This window comes from Ips typographus, linkage group LG1, assembly GCF_016097725.1.
Source record: "Ips typographus isolate SLU linkage group LG1, UJ_Ityp_2.0, whole genome shotgun sequence".
Taxonomy (NCBI): domain Eukaryota; kingdom Metazoa; phylum Arthropoda; class Insecta; order Coleoptera; family Curculionidae; genus Ips; species Ips typographus.
In genome coordinates this window covers 11,716,685-11,738,969 of record NC_138422.1, presented here as the reverse complement: position 1 = coordinate 11,738,969, position 22,285 = coordinate 11,716,685, and the positions used below count along the sequence as shown (strand labels likewise).

At 33.1% G+C, this 22,285-nt stretch overlaps 1 protein-coding gene and 1 long non-coding RNA gene across 11 annotated transcripts in view; both read right to left on the bottom strand.

Moving 5' to 3' along the window:
• Pde11 (Phosphodiesterase 11) overlaps positions 1 to 22,285 on the bottom strand; it is a 122,415-nt gene that overhangs the window by 77,416 nt on the left and 22,714 nt on the right. For all 10 annotated transcript variants that reach the window (XM_081984536.1, XM_081984568.1, XM_081984519.1 and 7 more), the window contains one exon: positions 19,081 to 19,161. In XM_081984536.1, the coding sequence (XP_081840662.1) occupies positions 19,081 to 19,161 (81 nt within the window). The remainder of the gene's footprint in view (positions 1 to 19,080; positions 19,162 to 22,285) is intronic.
• LOC145732450 (uncharacterized) lies at positions 1,962 to 10,400 on the bottom strand. Its single transcript, XR_014179014.1, has 2 exons — positions 4,186 to 10,400; positions 1,962 to 4,128 (listed from the first exon to the last, which is right to left on the bottom strand). It is a non-coding gene; the product is annotated as an uncharacterized LOC145732450 (long non-coding RNA).

Sequence of the window (22,285 nt, the reverse complement as noted above, 5' to 3'; positions counted from 1 at the left end):
CCGAGATACAGCCTTTGCAGTTAAAAATCCACCTCAACGGAAAAGAATAGGATTGGTCAACTGACGGTTTATTTTGGACAATTTGGACTCTTTGACGAAGAGTATTAGTTGTAAGTAGTTTGTAATTTTTTGTATTAAAGATATTTGTAGTTTCAATGATATATTTAGAAGCAGGATTTGTAGGTAGAAAGTAAGTTAGATAGGTTTAGTTATTTACCTTAAAAATAACTTGGCATCCCTATAATAGAATTTTTATTCAAGCTTATTTATTTAAATTTTCTTTATTTACTAGAATATTAGAATGAATGGTCAGGGTGAATCTGATGCCAGTTATGACGATATTATCATGCAACTAGGAGGTGAGGGAGATTTGAGTAAATCTCATCTTCAGGATGATAATAATCATGACAGTTTCTTCTACATCATAAGCACGCAGAATATTACGCAGTAACTACGTTTAAAATTCTAGGAACCTTAATCTCCTTAATCATTAATTTATCTAGAAAAAAAGTGATTGTTATAGGACTTTGTCTAGGTGAAAACAAGGTCGATGACAGATCATCAAATTTCCGAAGAACACGATTCGTTTGCAAAGATAAAAATTCCGCAAGTTTGATGGCCTAGATTCAGCTGCCATTACTCTTCGGCACGATCACAGTCTAATGCAAATTCAGCTTTCGTTTGGAGCAGAAAAAAAACTGATTCGAATTCAAAAGAGATCGCGTAACAACAATTGCGAGATTGATCGTAGCGCCATACTTCGGGCAAGGTCAGATCACTGGCGCCATAACAAACGGTATTCCATTCATTTCGCAGGAATTAGTTTCATACCTGTTAGGCAATATCAAATTATGCGGTTTTTTTCGATTTTTAATTCAATTTTTCACAGTTCGGTGTCCACGTAAAAAGAACCCGTCTATTTGCACTTTCTTATCTATTTTCTGTAATGAGTTTGCGAGCACAATATTGTGTATAGATAAGTAGCAATGTGAAAATCTTCACAAAAACGTTTTGTTGCCAGTCCGTGTTGTAACAATATAATAGAAAGCTAGCTGAACCTCACAATATTATCTAATTTGTGTTGTTCCTCGTGAAAATTGTTTAGTCTGCCACTTGCAACTCGATGAATATGCGAGTGTGTTGTGTGTGTAAATATGACGTCAATTCAGCGTTTTCCCTTGCGACCAACAACATCGGTAATCTATCACCCTAATTACCCGCTTTCATTATCAGGAACCTTTTTTCTGTGTGGGTGATAATGTCCTGTTCCTGAAAACCAAGCAGTACTAAATCATTCCGCGTGACAATCGTCCGCAACGTGTATTATTGTCAATGAAAATGTGAAACAAGACGCATGAAAGTAAATTTATTATTTATGTATTATTATTTTATAGAGTATTTTAAAAAAAGTGATAAAAACTGAACTTAAGAAGAGTTTACACATGCATAGATTTACTTGTGCAAGTAAATTCAATTTTGCACGTGTAAACATCGACTTGCATGCAAGTTAAATGCAATAAGTAAGGTAATAGTAGTTAATTTATTATACGGGCAAAATTGAATTTACTGGCACACCAGTTTCTATTGACGCAAGTAAATCTCTGCATGTGTAAACTCTTCTTAAGTAAACAATCAGCATTTCTGTCTCAGCCAAGGAACTTCATCATCATCAATCAGCCCTCTGCGTCTACTGCTGGACATACCCCTAGTTGAGTCTGTCTTGCGCGCTACGAATCCTGTTTTTTGTAATTTTTGTAATGTCGTCTGTCCAGTCAAAATAGTCAAATTAGTGTAAAAAACTTTTAACTTTACCAAAAAAAAAAGTGTTTTTTGCCGATTGTCAGTAAACCTGTCGTTTTAGTGCCTAACGACAGGATGTAAACAACCACTTTTACTGCCTAGGCAGTAAAAAATTTTTACTGCCGCTTACCTGGCGCAGGGACAATATAAATATGACATCGTTTACACAACATAATAACATTTATTAAGAAAAAACACCAAACACTATAACATTTTTGGAGTCAAACATTCAAAAGTATATATAATTATTTATAAACATTAACAGTAAAATGAGAACATCCTTCTATTATTATTGATTTGTCGTTCACTTCGTTAGAACTATTTTCATCTTTCCACATTCATTCTGCATCTTCCCACTGTTACTGCAGGTGGGAATATTCGGGGGTAATTGCACGAGTGCATAAAAATTACCGATAATTTTGCATGAAAACTTGTTATCTCTTAACTGCATGAGTTTGTTTTCATATTTTTTTGGCGAAAGAGTTTTTTAGAAAAAAATATGAAAATGACCGAATGCAGTTTGCAAAGATAACAAGTTTGAACGCAGAATTATCAGGTCATTTTTAAGGCACGAATGTAATTTTGGGGAATATTTCCCGAATAAAGAAAATGTTTTGATTTTGCTGCAACTATAGATTGCTCAATGGAGCTCAATGAGCAACTTCCAAACCGTTTATCAATTTTTGTTGACATCGCGTTTGACGTTTTTTGGTTATAAAAAGTCAAAAAACTGCGTAAGGACAACAATTAGTGAACTAGCAATAGGCTCTACAACAATGCAGTCGTTATAGATACGTACAGTGCAATTATCGAAATGCAATTATCCACCGCCCTCTGTACAAGAAAGCCTAGAATGTCACTTTTAATGGCGGCGTTAGCGGTTTTCGTTTTGTACACAAACCTATGCAGATGCAGTAGAAAAATATGTTTTTTTTATATTTTTTTGTGTAGTTGATTAGAAGTTGTGAGTGAAAAATCAAAGAACGCTTCATTCCTGATCCAGATATGTATAGATATGGCTTTTATACTCAATAAAGCCCAGCCAAAGCAAGTTTGGTTAGAACCCTTTGTCATGGAAAGTACAACAAACTAATGTGAAAACTGCTCAATCAAAGAAAATTTGGAAATCCTTGAAGCTAGGTAAGCAAAACTGGTAAATGGGTTTTATATTATTACCAAAACCTTTCTTTTAAAATGTAAATGTGCCAATGGAACTTCTAAAAGCTGTCCTGTTTCTTCAGAGTAAACCTTTGTTATTCTCAAAATGCATATTGTACTTACCACTGAGTATTGTGTTGGAGTAAAATCATTCCAGTTCAAAGCTTTCAACCACTGTTGGGTTCGAGCAGGGCTTTTGGAAAGTAAAAGACTGACACTTTTGGGCCTTTCACCAAATTGTTTTTACAATTTGGCAAACAACAAGTGGACGGCATATTGTAGAGGCAATAGAATTTAAGTTAAAAAACCAACAACAAATTATAGAACAATAACAATAGTGATAGCACAATAAAATGAACACAAACTACACTTACACTAGAACAATAAACATATAAACCACAATATATAATAGCAAACAAAAATTACTTTGGCAAGTAATCCCAAGCCTTGACTTTAAACCTTAAAAATTGATTTAATCATCGAAAAACTCAATTTCCACAATACAAACAAATGCAAACTGTCAACCACTATTTCGGCCATATTGGAATTTTCGGCATGCATCTTCTTGGCTTTCTTGTACAGAGGGCGGTGAATTATCATTTTAGAATGCAATTATCGCTGTCATTCTGGTGAAAATGCACTGCTCATATGGGACATTTAACACATGAGGGAAATATTCGCTATAATTTTTTCACTAATCAAACTTTTGCTTTCGACTGAATTCTCTAGGTAGCCTTCAGCAACACTTGTGGACTTCCATCCTCCATGTCTTTTTAGCATTGTGATGTCAGCTCCAGAATTAACAAGCCAAGTAGCAGACGTCCTTCTAAAGCAAAGTCCAGTGTACTTCTGAGCATTTGGTAGTTTTAAATAAGTTGCTATCTCTTGTGGCATAGCACCAAATTTAAGAATTCCAATAACTTGTTTTAATGCTTTACCCCTCCAATATCTGAAGAAAAATCTTCGACTTTCAAATCCAGAAGGACGATAAGAAGCATATTTTCTATACATGTCCAGGTGTTCTGATACCACAAAAGATCTCGGTCTCTTCGTTTTGGTATCAAAGAGGGAAACTAATAGCTTATTGCCCATATCTTCAATATCATCTAATTGCATTCGCACAAGTTCGTCACTTCTACATGCTCCGGCAATCGCAAGAACCGCCGCAACCTAGACAAAAATACTTGGTTATTCACTTAAAACTCGATCCAAAGTTCTGAAACTTACTTTGGTTGATAAATAGTTGGCATCTGGAGCTTCCGATAAAAATTTAATAACTTCTTCCTTCTCAAACACCTTAGATTTTTGGGTTGGTATCCATCTTTCTACCTTTTTAAAAAAGCCCTTAGTTTCAAATACTTTGCCAAATCTACATTATGATGAGTGCTTAAGGTGGATTTGAGCATAGAATATACACTCCACAATGTAGAAGACCTTAGTTTTTGAGACAGCTCAGCAAAATATGCGATTAACACGTTTTCTGAAAACGAACCGATGTTCTTGTTCTTCCGGTAATCCATAAATCGGCAGTATGTGTCTTCATATATTTTTTTCGATTTTTCCGGTAGGAGATTAATTTCTACATTCCTGGCTGCTTCTCGCACCTCCGGAGGCGTTAGTGGTACATCGTCGTCACTCTCCATAGTCTCCATCATGAAGAAACAACTTATAAATTTGACGAAACTTTTAGATGTCAATTTTGGCTTATTTAAGATCGTAATCATAGCAACCAAACAGGTATAATTATTCTTGTAGGTACATCATAGGTGGACAGTTTTCATTATTAGAAATAGGAGAGGTGTATTACTACTTAAATATAAAAAGTTATTCTGATTGACAATAATCGGCGAAAAATAACTATTTTTAGAACCAGAAAGAAACTTCACTGTTACTTAACGACAGACTCTGGTATGCAATTCAGTCGCAATTCATTTCCACATGTACAACCTCGTAAATTCCGCATTCCAACTAATCATGTGAGGTCCGATCCGAAAAGGAAACAGAACGAAAGCGGTCCGGCCAAAAAATAATATTTTGATTGACAGTTGGCGCCGTATACGATGTTTGTTTTGATATGCAAATATCGCTAACGGATTACGAATTAAAATGTGATTTTTTTTGGGTTCTTACGAAACCTTTTTCATTTTTTTGTATTGTAACGAAGTAGTCGCTCCAAGCTTGCCAACTTGATACAAAACGTGTTTCTGAGATATATGACAGTTATTTTGATAGTGATCACGTTACTGCCTAGCTGAATTATCCCCCAAAAATCACGTGAGAGAAGAATTACAGTTTAACACAGTTTTTACATTTTTCGAAACAAGACGTGTTTCTGAGAAATATGACAGTTATTTTGACAATTATTGTCGATTTGTAACAGTAGTACAAATCACAAATATTGTATTGTATTAAAAATTTTATAAATTGTCTAGAAATTGTAATAAAACTTTGAGATAGAATTTTTGAAACTCATTTCTGATAGTGGTTATACTTGATAAAATGAGGTATATTGCAGTCCGGAAATTCATGCTTATATGCGAATCGATTCGATGCACTTTCTAGCATTCCACAAACTGGCAAACTCGTGGACAATTTCGATAAAAGCTCTGCAGGACCCTTAACCCCAAGGGTATTTTAATTTCGGAAATGGAATTAGACAATTCGAGCAACGAGCAACGTGCTACACCGAAAAAATGGCTCTATTCTAACAAGATTTCGGAAATTTATCGAACGATTTCCGGTTAAGAAGCGGTTGGCAATTTTCAGTTAGAGTAAAAGCTGTGGGATTTTTATTGCTATTGTTCGAAAGTTGTTCTGGACGATTGAACTAGCTCTGCACACTGAAACGGACAATGAGCTATTAAAGTTTAAATGGTAATGAAAGTTTTTTGAAACAATGTAAGACAACCATACTCCAGATGGAAAACACAAAGTCAAACGACGGTAAGTTATAACTTTACGGCGTCTTTTTTCAAAATTTGATAAAAGGAAAATGTAATCTGTTTTGCTTAACTACAAGCATCATCAAACGCGGAAATAACGACAATATTCTGTCGAATGTTCAAATTTAAAACCTGCCTATTCAATTTTTCTGGTTTAGAGCCAACTTATTAAATCTAAAGAATAATATAAGTGAGTTTTAAAGTTGCATTAACATTACACTGTTATCCAATGTGCCAAAAATACTTAATCATTCATTTCTTGAAAACTTCCAAAACTAAAGATACTTATTGATATAATACAGGGTGGCCCAGTTTTAAGTGTCAATAATTCATCATTCGATAGTCCATCAAAAATAAGTTGACATGCATTATGTCATTTTCCTGAAGAACGCTTCCTAAGGAAGACACAGACCTACAAATTTTAGTTTAAAAAATGTTTTTTTTGCTATAACTGTCAGACCGTTGGACTAATTTTGATCAAATTTGGAACAAGTACTTATGAAATAAATTGCCATTATGTAATGTGAATGACATTTGTGAAAATTATTTAGAGGTGTTGATATAGCGAGATAGTTTTTATTTTTCCGCTCTATTTTCTACGCTCACTGAATATTATTCAAAATTGGCAAAAATGTCTACTTGGGTTATTGTATTTCTTACTTACTAAAATGGTTCAAAAGGATTAAAATCTGGTCATCTGTGAGGTTACTTTTTACTGGCGTTCAATTTTTTAGACTAGAAACTGTGTAAAACTGATCATTCAAGACTTAAGAGAGTCCAAATTTGTACTGAATAATCTCAAAACTTGATATTTACTACTAGGAATAGTTTTAAAATTCGTTTTTTCTTAGTTCAATCCATTGTTGAGGGTCTGATACTGGATTTGAAACACAATCCCGAAATCAAGACAAAGATTGTTGCCCATAACACTAATTTTTTACTACTAAAAATAGTCTAATAGTTGACTTTTACGTCTAGAAATTACTAATTTACTAGGACTAAAGACAGTCTATTTCAGGTCTTTAATTAGTGTAGGTACAATTAAATTTTTTGGATTAAAACAAGTCTAGAATTTAATTAAACACCGGAAACAGTCCAAATTAGTGTAAAAAATAGCACTAAAAACAATCTAGATTTTTAAGAACTGCTCGAATTTTTAACACTGAAGTGTCTAGAAGTCAATTTAATAGTGACAAAGCTTGAAATGACATTTTAAAGCCTATGAAAAATGTCAAAATTGTTTTTAAGTCTGCTACGACAAAAACTTGGTGAAGATAGCCTTAAAACTCGATTTTCGCAGTTTTAAAGCACTAAAAATAGTACAGAGTTTTAAGAAAATGAAAACCAAAGTAACAAACTTGAAAAGTTAGCCTTCAAGTCCATTTTCATGAATCTAATGTCAATATCCTGTATTTAAGACTATTTTTAAGACTAAAATAATAAAAAAAATTTCAAATTATGAAAACTTTTAAGCTTCTGATGTCACTTTTCATTGCATCGGAGTCATTTTTTCGTGTGCAAGTGGATTTTCAAGGTTTAAATGTGCGAATTTGTAGTCAAAAATTCTAAAGAAAGTAGTTTTTCATGTCTACAAGTCAATTTTCAATACCAAAGTTTTTCAATTTGTCTGAAAACTATAAAAACTGGTTACAAAGAAAATCTTTAAGCCTCTCAAGTCAACTTTCACCAATTTTCAAAGTAAATTTATAAGTTTTTAAGTCAATTTTCAAAACTAAAGTCTTTCAATTTTTCTGGAAATTATGAAACCTGGATACAAAAACATTAAACATTTTTAAGCTTGTTAAGTCAATTTTCAAAATTTTTAAGTCGGGTTGGGTTGGTTTTGGGTTTAATAACTCAATTATCTCGTAAACGAAGTTTCAAATCAGAATTTTATAAGAGATATTTTTTTAAAACGAACAAGAAAAGTAAAAGAAACTGTAATTTTTGAAAAATATTCAGTGACGTAGAAAATACCATCCTTCTGTATTTACGCCACTGGACAACTTCGACAAACGTCATTAACATCACCTAATGAGTATTAATTTCATAACTACTTGTTCGAAAAACTTGATCAAAATTGCTTTAACGGTCTGACAGTTATGACAAGAAACCGATTTTTTAAACTGTACTTTGAAGGACTGTATTCTCCTTAGGAAGCATTTGTCAGGAAAATGTCATAATGCAAGTCAACTTATTTTTTGATGGGCTATCGAGTGCTGAATTATTGACATTTAAAACTGGACCACCCTGTATATTGAAAACAAAATATTTTGAGCTGTAAATAAGATTTTTTGGTATTCCTGACTGCACTTCGCCACGTGACGGCTCCGAGACAATTTCTGAGATTGGTCAGAACTTCTCAAAGTTTAAATGTTTCACCATGGCTGATATTAGAAGCATATTAAAGGATATGAAAAATGTAGCAGGAGGTGTGGGGGGAATCTCAAAGAAAGTCTTGTGTGATGTAGCCTGTGATCGTTTGCTTAATATTGTAAATACGTCTCTGTCAAGTGGAAAATTTCCTGAGCGGTGGAAAGAATCAACGGTTGTTCCTGTTGCTAAGGTCACAAATACAACTCAGTGTCATGAATTTAGACCAATATCCATCAACACCGTAGAGGTTTATGAAAAAATGTTGTAAACAGCAGTAAAAATTCAGTTACAAGATCATTGTGACAGGAATAGCATTGTTGTGGAGAACCAATCTGGCTTTCGTGAGAGTCATTCTTGTGAAACTGTTGTAGTTAATTTATGTGATATTTTTAAAAGAGAGTTGGACGTTGGTAACTTTGTGTTGGCGGTGTTCCTCGATTTTAGGAGAGCCTTTGAGACAGTTGACCGTAAAATTTTAATAAAAAAATTGCATTTCATGGGCTTGAGCGGTACGGTTCTGTGATGGTTCGAGTCTTATTTGTCTAACAGACATCAAAGAGTAAAGTATAAGAATAGCATGTCTCATCCTTTGTGTGTTCAACATGGAGTACCACAGGGAACTGTCTTGGGGCCATTGCTGTTTTTGCTTTATGTCAATGACATAGTTGGGGCTGTGGATCGGTGTTGCATCGAGCTGTTCGCAGATGATACAATGATTTACATATCTGGGAGTAACTTGAATCTTATGCAGACGAACGTAAACAACGATTTGGAAAATATATTTAGATGGCTATGTAAAAATAAGCTTAGTGTCAATCCACTCAAGTCAAAGTTTTGTCTGTTTGGGAGAAAAAGTAGGTTGAGAAGGTTGAAAACGTCTCATTGGGGCAGCTCGATGTAATTATGAATGACACCAGGATTAAGTACGAAAGTCAAATAAAGTATCCGGGAGTAATTTCTGATTCCGAACTGAAGTTCCCAAGCTGATTATATAACTCGAAAATTTTGAAAGAAGGTAGGCTACATTTCGAGAGTAGGAAGACAATTGTCTATGGAGACCAGACTGTTATTGTATAACTGTATTGCGGCCCCTCATCTCAAGTTTTCTTCTGCTCTTTTGTACGGTCTACCTGATTTTGCAACAGGTATACTCCCATCGTAACAATGTCCACGATTTTAAGCACGTTACCTGTCCAGAAAATGATTGTGTTTGCCGTTCACGTGTTTGGGTTTAAATTAAAAAATGGACTGTTACCACCCTATATATGCAAGCGAATCAAGTCTTTTAACGAAGTCCACAGTTACAGCACGAGAAACTGTTCTGATTTTGTTTTGAGTGGAAATTGTAGAACAACACATATGTTCAATTCAGTATTGTACAAAGGCCTTCAAGATTTTAATATGTTGCCAATGTAATAAAAAACTGTGATAATTTGAACAATTTTAAAAGAGCCCTAAGACAACATGTTGTAATTTAAGTGCTTTAGCTTGTTTTTGTATAATGTTTTTACTTTTAATTCGTTACTTAATACAGGTCCATATTTGTCCATTTTATTTATTTTATATTTACATTAATTTTAATATTTTTATATTTGCATGATTTGTCATTGTGTTTATTTATATAGCTACATGCTAAATAAATACCATTATTATTATTATTATTATTAGAAACACAATGTATAATACCAAGCAAAATGAGAAAATTTTAAATAATACATTGCTAACTTTTCAATTTATCCTTACGTAAGATAGCAGTGTTTCCAAGCTGAAAAACAAAGTACAAGTTTAATTTAACATGTAATCATACTTTTTAAAAATTTAATAAACAAATTGGTGCAAACGCCCACATTTTATGGGCATTTTATGTCTCATTGCCAAAATACAATCTCTTTCACTATATGTAACTATTACTTATTTGTTAACTTAATAAATTAAAAAGGTACTAATAGTAATCATCAGGTTTTAATTGTTTAGTTTTCAGTTAATTACTATAGTAATTAGTTCAGGTTCAGCGATAAACATGATTTAAGACTTTGATGACAATAATTGTGATCTTTACATTTAGTAATAATTGTAAGTTTCTGTATACACTGTCAAAATTCTTGCAATTTATGAAAATAATCGATTTTTAAACTGTGGTGTTATAGTGGAAGGTGCAAAAGATGATTATGAAGGGCTACAAACTTGAATTTCTCCTTTAGCGTGGATATAACCTAACCCTTACCCTCGATATAACCTATTCTGGCCTAATTTCTAAAACACTTTGATTAAATGAGGCTTTTTACTGTTTCAAATATTAAAGTCACCTTAATTTGTAGCTATCAAAATAACTGATTTACTTATTGACTGATTAAGAAAAGTCATTCTGTTCAGTAAATTTTTCAAAAAAAAATTAAACAATTGGAATTTTGAATTTCAATATCTCGGTAACATGAAGAGCTAGAGAGACCAGTTTAGGCTCATTTTGTAGAGTTTTTTAACCTTTTTCTAATGACGTTTTAGTGAAATCTATAAGAGGTCAATTAAATATGAAAAAATGCTATTTTTGCAAAAAGTGCAATTTTGACAATTTTTTATTTTGCTTCAGGAGGTTTCCAATGCACAGCAAAGGGCCAGTTTTGGTTCATTTTGTAGTATTTTTTATTCTTTTTCTAATGACGTTTTAGTGAAATCCATAAGAGTTCAAATAAAAATGTTACAATCATTCAAAAATTGAAAACATGCCAATTTTTGCAAAAAGTGCAATTTTGCCAATTTTTTATTTTGCTTCAGTAGGTTTTCAATGCTCAGCAAAGGGCATATTTATACCAAAGGACATTAAATTAGGTAAAATAAGTACAAAAAAAGCACATTAAAATTTTTTAAAAAAATTGAAAAAAGGATTAAGGGTTTTTTTTACTACTTTTTGAAATTCAATATCTCGGTAACATAAGGAGCTAGAGAGGCCAGTTTTGGCTCACTTTGTAGTAATTTTTATCCTTTTTCTAATGGCGTTTTAGTGGAATCTATAAGAGTTCAAATTAAAAAATTACAATCATTCAAAAATTGAAAAAATACCATTTCTGCAAAAAGTGCAATTTCGACAATATTTTATTTTACTCCAGGAGATTTTCAATGCACAGCAAAGGGCATATTTATACCAAAGGACTTTAAATTAGGTAAAATAAGTACAAAAAAACAGCTTAAAATGTTTCATTTTTCAAAAAAATTTAAAGAATTATGTTGTTTTTTTTTACTACTTTTTGAAATTCAATATCTCGGTAACATAAAGAGAGAGAGAGAGAGAGGCCAGTTTTGGTTCACTTTGTAGTAATTTTTATTGAGATTCAATGTTGATTATTAAGAAAGTGAATTAATTGATTTTTTAAATAAATACAAACTGACGTTGAATATCTAAATAATAAAGTTTGTAGACTGTTAAAAACTGGAAACATCCAAACTCTTTTTCCAATATTCTAACATTATTATTAAAAAAGACGGTTATTTGTGAAATCCACGACATAATACAGGCTGGTCAAAAGACGCTTTTAAGAAAAACAAATGATTGATATTCGGATAGTGTAAAATTCAGAGTATACTTCCATCCAATTAGTTTTTCTTATCAAAATACTCAGTGTTTTACTTTTCTTGTAGAAAAATTTATGTATCAGTAAAAAATATATTTTTTTCCTTATTGACTATTGAATTAACCAGGATTCATAAGAATAGGCACACTATTAAAATGCATTGTCATCATCTTTCCTTGAACTCGTTTGAACAAGTTCTAACATAAAAGCTGCTCGAATTCCGCGAATTATGATTGCTAGGCAAGTCCACATTTTTTCTATATGACTTTTCGGTGTAACTCATATTAAAAAAAATAGATTGTTTATTTATTAAAACAGCAAAGTGACTATTATTCGTGGTCCCAATTCGTACAGGTCGTTGTACTTACTCGAAACAATATAATCCTTGTACGGTCCTTCTGAAAATACTACCGGGAATTTTCGCAACTAAAACTTACCTGGAACTTTAAAGGAGGGCAAGGAAAATGACCGTTGAGTTCGTAAAGTCATAGTTTAAAAGAGGATTCACAACGGCACCGCCTCATTGGCGTATCTTCGAACAACTGAAATATGGTTTTCCATTTGACCGACCTTAATATTATCCGAATATCTTAATTGACTCTAGAAAGGGAGGCTTTTAGCTGAAATTTTCGTAATTACATTCACTTTGAACGCGATTCAGACATGTTCGTGTCTACTTAATTGGAGAGCGCCCTTAATCACGTAAATTCATGATGGAAATAGTGTGTTTTTAGAGCCTTTATTAAAGAAAAACAAGTTCTAACAAGAAAAACCACCTTCCACTGTTAATTAGTCTGTCAGACAGACAAAACAGACTACTTAGGAACTTTTTGTAAAAAACCTTACTGGAACTCGAAACATCCTAATTTATATATCGCGTTTCGTTGTTATTAAGGGATTATTAATTAGCCCAAAGTATTATCCCTTTGCGTTTGTTCGCACTGTATTATGTTACTAAAACAAATTAATTACCAGAATTAGTTATTCATTTTTCGAGGATGAGGAGGTCAAATTCCGTTTTGACATGAAAAAGGTCTCACGTGACTCTTAAAATTAAATTAGAGGTCTCCTTAAGAAGTTACAAGGCAAAAAGTGACAGGGTGCACCAAACTGTCATCCTGTATAAGATTGTACTAAGGTATTTTTACATTTAAGGGTCTCCTTAAAGAGCTACAAGGCAAAAAGTAACAGGGTGCAACTGCTTTGTTAAACTAATTCGTGTGAGTCGTGTTTTCACTTGTAACGTAACATAGTTAAGAGGTGACATTTCTTGTTATTATTGCATTTTCGTATGCCTGTTTGCTAATGATTTGATTGATAGTAGCCTCCTTAATCTGGCACTGAATTGCAGTTTCCTTTAAGACCGTAGGACAAATATTATCTAATACCTATGTGCGGAAAGTGTATTTTTTGCACTCGGTTGCTGACTAAAACAACGCGAAGCGGAAACTGCAACTGCACTGTAAATTCCTCTATTTTGTACTATTACAGAATCATAAATTGAAAAAAAAAAAAATTTTTGGTAAGCATACACTCGTAAAGCTTCCAAATCCAAATCGACAACATCCAGAAAACAATAAATCATCGCATAAACCCGTATCAGGAAACAAACCGAATAGATTTGCGTCGGGCAAAATAAAAAGCCCATCCTAAACTTATACACGGTCTGGATGCATAAATCTCTGTCTCCATCAGCTGCGCCTTCCCATCTTCTTCTAAGAGCGTTTTCGGGTTATTTAATGGACGAACATCCATTCTTAAGAATAAAAACAAATAAGACCCTAATCGAGGGTCATTATTTTTGTCCTTGGCCTTTTCATTCAAGGCAGGAAGTAATAAATGATAAAAAATTACAGTTTATCTCAGTTTTTTTTTTTTGGTATAGTGACCCCTTTTACATGAGGAAAATGAGATCATTAGTAGTCAAACACCAAGAGTTTCTGTTTGGCATTGCAATTTGTTTTTTTTTTATTTCAATAAGTATACAGTCTTTCAAACATATTACTCCTGAATCAGTTGTGAAGGTAAAATAATGTTTTCAGATGTTTTTTGTCAATAGTAGAGTTGTCTGATGCATAATTTTAATTGTACTGTTTGCCATCGATCCTGTTTTTTCTTTAACTTAAGAATCAATTTTTAAATCGATTAAATTTAGGTCCACATTTTACAGTAAAAATTTAAGCATTTTTTGTTTTATACAGTTTTAGTATTCAAATTTGACATAAAAAATGACAGAATTATAGAATTTGTTATTTCTATAAATAAATTTGACTGCTTTTTTGTATAAACATTGTTCTATCAGCATGTTAATTTCATTCTGCGGTTATTTATTTTTATTTTCAACCAGGTATGTAATAACGTTATTTCTTATGTGTAAACCAGGTGGAAAGATGAAAATTACCTGCTTTTACTTAAAGTACTCACTTTCCACCCTTGTGAATGTCACTTTCCACCCGGGTGAATGTCAATATGCGTTTTGTCATATCTGGGCTTACTTTTTATAGTTAAGAGACTGTGCTGCCACCTCTGCAACAGCTCGCAGCTCAGGTGATGATGAGTAACATCTGCGTCTTCAGAAATCTCCATGTTAAAAGCACTTTAAGAAACGTTTCAGCTCCAAATATTAAAGACAGAATAGCACAATAATGACGTTGTCAAGATTGTAAACAAATCACCAGTCGTTTATTGTGGTTGAAGTCATAATTACTCGTACCTATACTACCTTATTGTTAGAGACTATTAGCAATCAATATTTCAACTGAATGATTTATTAGAAGTTCGATGAGATTTTGATAAATGGTTGAAAATAAAATAGTATACAAACCACGGTAGAAAGTTTAATTTCTGTCTCGAGATAAAGTTCAGATTTTCGACAGAAATCAAAGACTTTCCACCTGAGTATGTAATATACTATTGCAATTTCCTCTCAAATAGCAACATATTTTTTTTATTTATAACTAGCACAGACTGTATTTTGACCTCCTTTTTGTCCCTGTCTGTCCTTTCAAACTGTGTTTCTGGCAGTTCAAACTTTGACAACACTTTTTTCTCTGACTGTACCTGATTTTGCAGTGTTTCTTTATGTCATAAGATAGGAAATTTAATGAGGATTTCAAAAATGTGCTTAAAAACATTATTCGGTCACTCCAAGTGGGTTTTACAGGCAATTTTGTCCCTGACTGTCCTTTCAAACTGTGTTTCTGGCAGTTCAAACTTTGACAACACTTTTCTCTCTGACTGTACCTGATTTTTCAGTGTTTCTCTATGTCATCAGATAGGAAATTTAATGAGGATATCAAAAATGTGCTTAAAAACATGATTCGGTCACTCCAAGTGGGTATTTTGACTCTCTTGAATAAACTTTGTATCAGATATTCTACGTGAAAGCACTTCTTAAGTTACTTTAGAAAGATTTATTTCCAAAATCTTTAGCTTCGAAATTCCTTAGATAGTTATGAGTTTAAAACAAAGTTTCCATGAACAAAGTTATACTATCGGCAGTTTGTCCAAGACGCTTTAATTAAGGAATGCTATTAGTTTAGCAGTGCATGCCAAATTTAATTATTTTATCAATCAAATTTTCTTTGATGGAAAAGTTATGAAAACCTCGTTTTGACTTAACATTCAATTAATTTATTAAGTTTTATTATTAAAATTCTGGTTGAAAAAGACTTCTTCAGAGAGTTGTGAGTTTAATATTGAGGTTTTCTTAAGCGTCGTAAGTTTTTAAGTTAGAGTTACCTTAATGGTTTTAAGCCACGTGTTGTGTACTCTTAAAACATGGCTCTTGTCACTTTTGACAGTTTGACACATATAAATATGTTTTTATTTATATTGAATCTTGACCCAAAGAATTCCTAGCAAATAATATATCAATAATAAAATATCAATTTTGGCTCAAAGTAGGTTTTCTTCATTTATCAAACCAATGACTGAAAGATTATTATAACGCTCCAAAGCCAAATTGGTATTTTTTCAATAACTAATTTGGGTTCAAGGATGGTTTCAGCCTAAAAATATATAATAACAGTTTTAATTATATTCATACAATTATTATATTAAATCAATTAATTAAAATTCCTTATTTAAACCTTTAGTGACCGATAATTAATTATTGATATTATTAATTTTCTATTCTTTCCTAGCAGCTTTTGTTTACCATCTCTTGTTGCAATTTGATCTGTGGCACTTTCCTGGTTAATAGTTAATAAAGTATTGAATATTCAACAGCGTAAGTGAGTAAACAGGAAATACTACCAACACTCAGCTTTTGGTCTAAACGGAGTTTTTCTTTCAGACAATAATTGCAAATGAGGCCTACCCACATTCAACAACATGCATATCTCGACCTGATTTATACAAACAAACGTCCACGTGCAACACTCAAACGGTTTTCAAACAAGACAAAAAATGCAACAACTTCATTCACTAACTTTGTGGGTGTTGTTTATAAATTATGCCTATTGGCATAATTAGTTTAAAAACCAGTTTGTCAATCAGCCCGAAACTTCAGTGTTACTTTGCAGCAGTTTTGACGTATTTATGTTCTCAAAAAATTAAAAGTGCTCTGCTTGAACCATGCCAACCAAGTTAAAATATTCCAGAAGCCAACACAATGGATTTGGTCATCAGCCTGTAAGCCACTGGAGTAATCCAGTTTTGATGCCAAATCAGCGCTACTGTGAAACAATTTACGAAGTTTCAAGCAATGAATATTTTGAAGATGGATTTTCTTTGGAGGAATTAAGATGGAAGAATTTACAGTCACCTAAAAAAGACAGTAGAGAGCCTGAAATTTCTTCGATGGAAAAAACTAATCTTAATAGGGTTCAGAATGTTTTGGGTGAATTACAGAAACGTTGCTTAGTTGCCCGAAATAGCTCTGATACAAAACTAACAGAAAATAGATCATTTTGTCTTGAAAACGTCAACACCAGCACTACTCAACAGTTAGAACAATTTTGGTCCAGCTTACCATTACCAAAACCAACACAAGACAGATTGTTCACACCATCATCCGTGAGTAAAGAAGTCAATGCAAATCACCCAATAACACCAAGGGAAGTTAAGAAAAGATCCATTCTTACTATAAATGAACCAAGTGTTTTACCATCAGAACAACCAGCCCCATTCTTCACCAACAGGACCTGGTTTCTGACAGAAAATATTTCAAACCAATTTGGGTTCCAACCGACTTTTTACGGGGTAGCACCAGTTTTCGAGGAAGGAAATTTCTACGCTGAACTATTCCAATATCCCACAGTCCCACCCAAAACAAATACAACAGTAAACTTAAGAACGAAGAAAAACTTTAAGCAGTTGTTTTCTCCCTATTCTAGAAACAGAAAAAATGGATTTTACTAATGCTGCCTGTTACGATAAAAGTAAATTTTTTTACGGTTGTGTTAATAATGTCGGTTAGTACAAAAGCACTTAACTAAATAAACCGAAACAATTGGTCTGTCAGAAAGTTTATCAAAGCCTGGCCGTAGTCAGGACGCCTCCACGCCAAAGTTCCAAGGAAGTTCCCGCGGAGAGACACAATGGAGAACTCTAAAAATAAATATTCTTTAGCTTTAGTGAGATTTTTGGACGGCGACCGAGGATGCTTAATGACCTCATCTTTTCAAAGTTCAATACTTAATCTTTTGGGGTAATGGCTTTAAATTCAGTGGCGTTCTAAATTTTCACAGATCGATTTCAATTCAAAGAAAAATCTGGTATGACAGGTAATAAAAATTAAATCACGTCAAAGAGTTAAGTAATACATGGTTCATTATGAAAGTAATGCACAAGTGTATACAAAGTTCTTCGAAATAGTCATCTCCTCTGAATCTTACGAAAACGTGTCTGCCATACCTGGAAACCACCCCTTTCAAGAACGTTGCGTTTGGATGTTTTTTTACGAACTACCAATGCTTTTCGTTCAGCTGTCAGTTGAGTCCGGTGAACCAAAAAAATTCACAGGAAGCTAGATCGAGACTGTAAAAGGGCTGGGGGATCATCTTCGGGTCAGGAAGTTGGAATTGGACGCCACCAGTAGTCCCCCAGCCGCCTTACAATCCCGATATAGCTCTTTGTGACCCTTTTTTTGTTCCCCCGACTGAAGAAAGAGCTGAACGAAAGCATTGGTAGTCGTGGAAAACATCCATTGGCAATATTCTTGAAAGGCATTTTTGTGGATCAACATACCTTCCAAGCATGACAGAAACGCTTTCGTAAGTGTATTGATGATTGCAGGAGGATACTATTTCGAAGAATCTTAAGCATTTATATCGATAGGATCAATAAATATATTTTTCCCAGGAAATCTTTATTAAGTCCGTTCTAGGGCTACTGTCAGTGACGTAATAATTGTCGTTCCTTTTCTATTACTTGTGAACTGAGCGAGAAGAAAATTTGACGTCATTGAAGAATGTTCCTAAATTCGCGTATGTATTGGTTCGAAGCTGGTATTGTCCGCCACTCCATTAATGTACTTTCTTTTATTTTTTAAACACTCTGTATATGCTCAATGGTGTTGCGGTTAGTTAGAAGAGAAAGAGTAGCTCAAGGTAAACATTTTGAGCATTTCACAGTGGCTGAAAACTTTTTTGAAAAAAACTTTAAAAAGTTGACTATCTCGGAAATGGACTATCTCAAAATTTGCTACAAAAATTTTACAAGACACTAAAAATATTCAGGATGACTTTGTGCAACCAGTGGATTACGTTTACACCGACTTAGAACCGGGTAAACGCAGTAAAAACTGGCAGAGAGTTAGTTGCAATTTAAAGGTTTTTTAAAAATTTTATAAGTAAAAAAGTTGAATATCTTGGAACCGGTTAGAGTTATGGAAATTTGGCAAGAGAGCAAAAAGGTTCAGAAAGACTTTCTCCATTCACAACGCTCAAGTAAGCAACCAAAATACATCAAAGAAAATCTTTGGAACTAACCTAAGATAAAATTGAATATCATTACTAATTATGACATCTCGGTCACTTTTTCTAGAACAGAGAGTAGTCATGCTTCAAGTCGTAGGCTGAATACCAAAAGAGTGGCAATTTCATGACTCCCATTGTGCTCATTAACCAACTAAATGAAAGATTTTTAAGTCTGGTACTTAACAGGAATAGGAAGTAGGAGCTGAAAGGCATTAACCTCGCACACAGTCTAGACTGTGCGGAAGGAAAAGGCGTTTTGGCCGTTTTCGCTTGATTTCACCGTTTTAAAAATTATTGTACGTGGTAGGCTCTTACCTGATTTACGACGTGCCCCCCACAGGACAGGGGGCGAAGCACTACCCAAAGGGAGAGCCAGTTTGCTCACAGTATCCGGTTCTGAAAAAAACACAAATGTTTAGTACCGCTCATCAACCACATATACATAAAATCAAAGTAGAGTAGGATGACCTCACAGCCGAAAAATATGCATTGTTGTCAAAATGTAGTAAAAAATAAAGTAAACATTTAAAGATATTAAGCTTTGTCAGCATATGTCGATTTTAGCGAGGATTTTAGTTTTTGAGGATTCTAGCATTTCCTAGTGACTCTAGACGCCTCTGGCACAATATTACAATATTTCTGGATGGTTTGAACTGTTGTTCCTCCGATCCTAATGGGAATTAATCACATGATTGACATTAGTCGGTTAGTGGATGGAAGTGTCAAATGTCTGCGCTGACGTTTCAGTTACGGTAGGAGTTGTCAGATTGCTTTTTGTTGTGCGTTCCAGTTTTCTTAACTTTGGTATTTCAGAAAAACTTTAAATACCCAGATATTTAATAAAATTTTAAAGAAACTATTGTATTTTATAAACATCTATTATAAATTATAAACAAGTAGTGCTGGTTTTGGCATAAATCAAATTAGTACAGCAATACATAACAATTGGGCCAAAACTTTCAACCTTAATTACTCTGGATTACTCTGGAAGCGCGATTTTGAGTAATAAATTAACTTTTAGTTCATTAGGAGCAATTCATCACTCTGGGGGGGGGAGGGTGGAGTAATTCGAGTTTTGCTTCACCCCCGGAAGAAAAACAGTAATTTACGCGTGGCGCCAAGAAATCTGAGAATGTTCGGTAACGCAAAAATAGACGGTGTGAAATAACATCCTTTCAAAAAAAAAAAAACCGACACCATTACATTCAGTTTAAACTGGCTGTCAACCTTGCGGTTTAAGGATTTTCGTTATTAAATTGCGTTTCTCTTCAAGACAAAACAGTTGAAAAACTCTTATTTTTTGCTGACCCTTATCCCTGACAAGGCCACTTAACGAAAATACCACCGGCTGGGAGAAGATTGATTGAAATTTGGATTAAGGATTTCGGTGCTTCGCAGCAGAAAAAGATAAGAGAACATTTTTTTCGTTGACAGTTTTCTTTTTTTCTTCGGTGATAGAATACCGACCTTGGGTAACAGCACGGAAAATTTAAGAAGTTTGAGTGGTGAGAGTTATGTAACTTTAACTTTTCAATTAATTTTAATTTAATCAATAATAAAAATAATGACTTTTATTGAACTTAAATAAGAAAAACTAACCCAAAAATGCTAACAATAGTATTTTTAATTTTTAACCAAATGTTTGTATTTTATTAGTTCAGTGAATACCCAGTACACAGAATAAGATTTTACATACTCGTATGTGTGTTTTCCTAAGAAACAGACAAAATTGAAGTTGTTATACGCCAATAGCCAATAGTTATACTGAAAAACCAAAATAAACAAAGTGTTGTTCAAAATAAGTTTTTTGGAATAATGTCTAATTAATTATGACCTTAAATGTCAAAGTAACTGTCAAAGGTAAGTTGTTTATAAACTGTCAAACAAAATTTGACTGCCAAAACCTGACATATCCATTTCTTTTTATTTGAGAGTTGGTCGCAATGATGTTAATCAAACTTCCTGATAACAATATATGATGACACACTGACACATGTCACTTACAAAGTTGAATTCCACCTTTGTCTTGAGCATTGATTTGCAACAGTTCTCTCATATTATCATGGGATTCCTTTGTATAATATAATTTTGTTATCCTTAAGTTAAGATAATTAAAATATGTAGTATTATATAAGATATTTAATTAATTTCTTTAAAAACATATTCAGTCTTATGCTAAAAACACAATTTTTCTTGAAATGTCAATATTGAAATAAGACATTCAATGACTTTACTGTATAAGGATGATTATGTGTAAGTTGGGGCACAAAATAAGGGTATAAACGACCTCAATTTTAACCCCAAACTTATATTAAACGTCTATCTCAGAATACACAAAACATAATTAATTTGGGCTCGTTGTTAGTGACCCGATTTTCCTTTGTCCGAAAATCTGAATTTGAAACTTGGAAATACTGGCTAATTGCCAATCAAAAGCAACTTTGATCGGATAAACTGTCATTTCTTTGAATTTGTCCATGTGGAGAAACCTTTAAATACAACTTTATTATGTGGTTATCTCGTCTGTTGCTTTTTCATAGTTTTAACTGTCCTTTGTTTCTGGATCAATCTGTTCAATCTATCCTAATGCTACGCAATAACAGAAAGTAATCACCAACTTTCTTTGTTATTAGCAATTTGATTTTTTGATCAATAGTAGTCCACTAAATGTAATTTAAAAAAAATGTAACAAAACTTATACACTTCAGGTCAAAAAATAGTTGACTTATATAATACTTTGACATGTATTTTTTGGTGTCATTAAGATTTTCCAATTGAGCAAATAAAATAGAAGATGTTCTATTTAAACAGGGTTGCCAGATTATTAAATTCTCGACAAAAGAAAGCAGAAGGGTGGAGCTACATTTTGCCGTTTGAACAAACCTCCTAGATGTTATAGGGACCCAGTTAGGAGCTGTCAAATTGTGATACCTTCACTATTTCTAGTACAATTACACTCTTGTATTTCATGTAAAATATCTCGGTTATTTGTGATTTTTCAAAGAAAACTGTATTCAGGGACAGACTCGTGGTATTATGAGACACTTTGCCAGTATTGCAAAGCATTTTGAGGTATTACAAGGCATTACAAAGCATAATGAGATATTTTTAATGTATTTATAAGGCATTTCATAGAATTTTGAGGCATTGACTGTGGTTATATTCATTCATTCGAATTTTGAGCGAAATAAAGCATAAATAAAGGAAATTTTGCGATATTTTAAGGAATACATTGTAGTAGATCAAGTAGACAATATAGTGTATCAATATAAGAAAATTGACAGCACATGTAATTATTATGGTAAAATCTTTGTTACATGATATTAAGTTGAAACAATATTCATTACAAATTATTATAATAATTTACCAATTTTTCAACATTTAAACTACATTTTAACGGTCACGTGATTAATTTTGACAGATATCAACTGGCCTTTACAGTGGTGTAAGCTGAGAATTGCACACTTTGCAATTTAATTTTGTAGGTACAACTGTCCAAATTTTATTTATCAATTTTCCA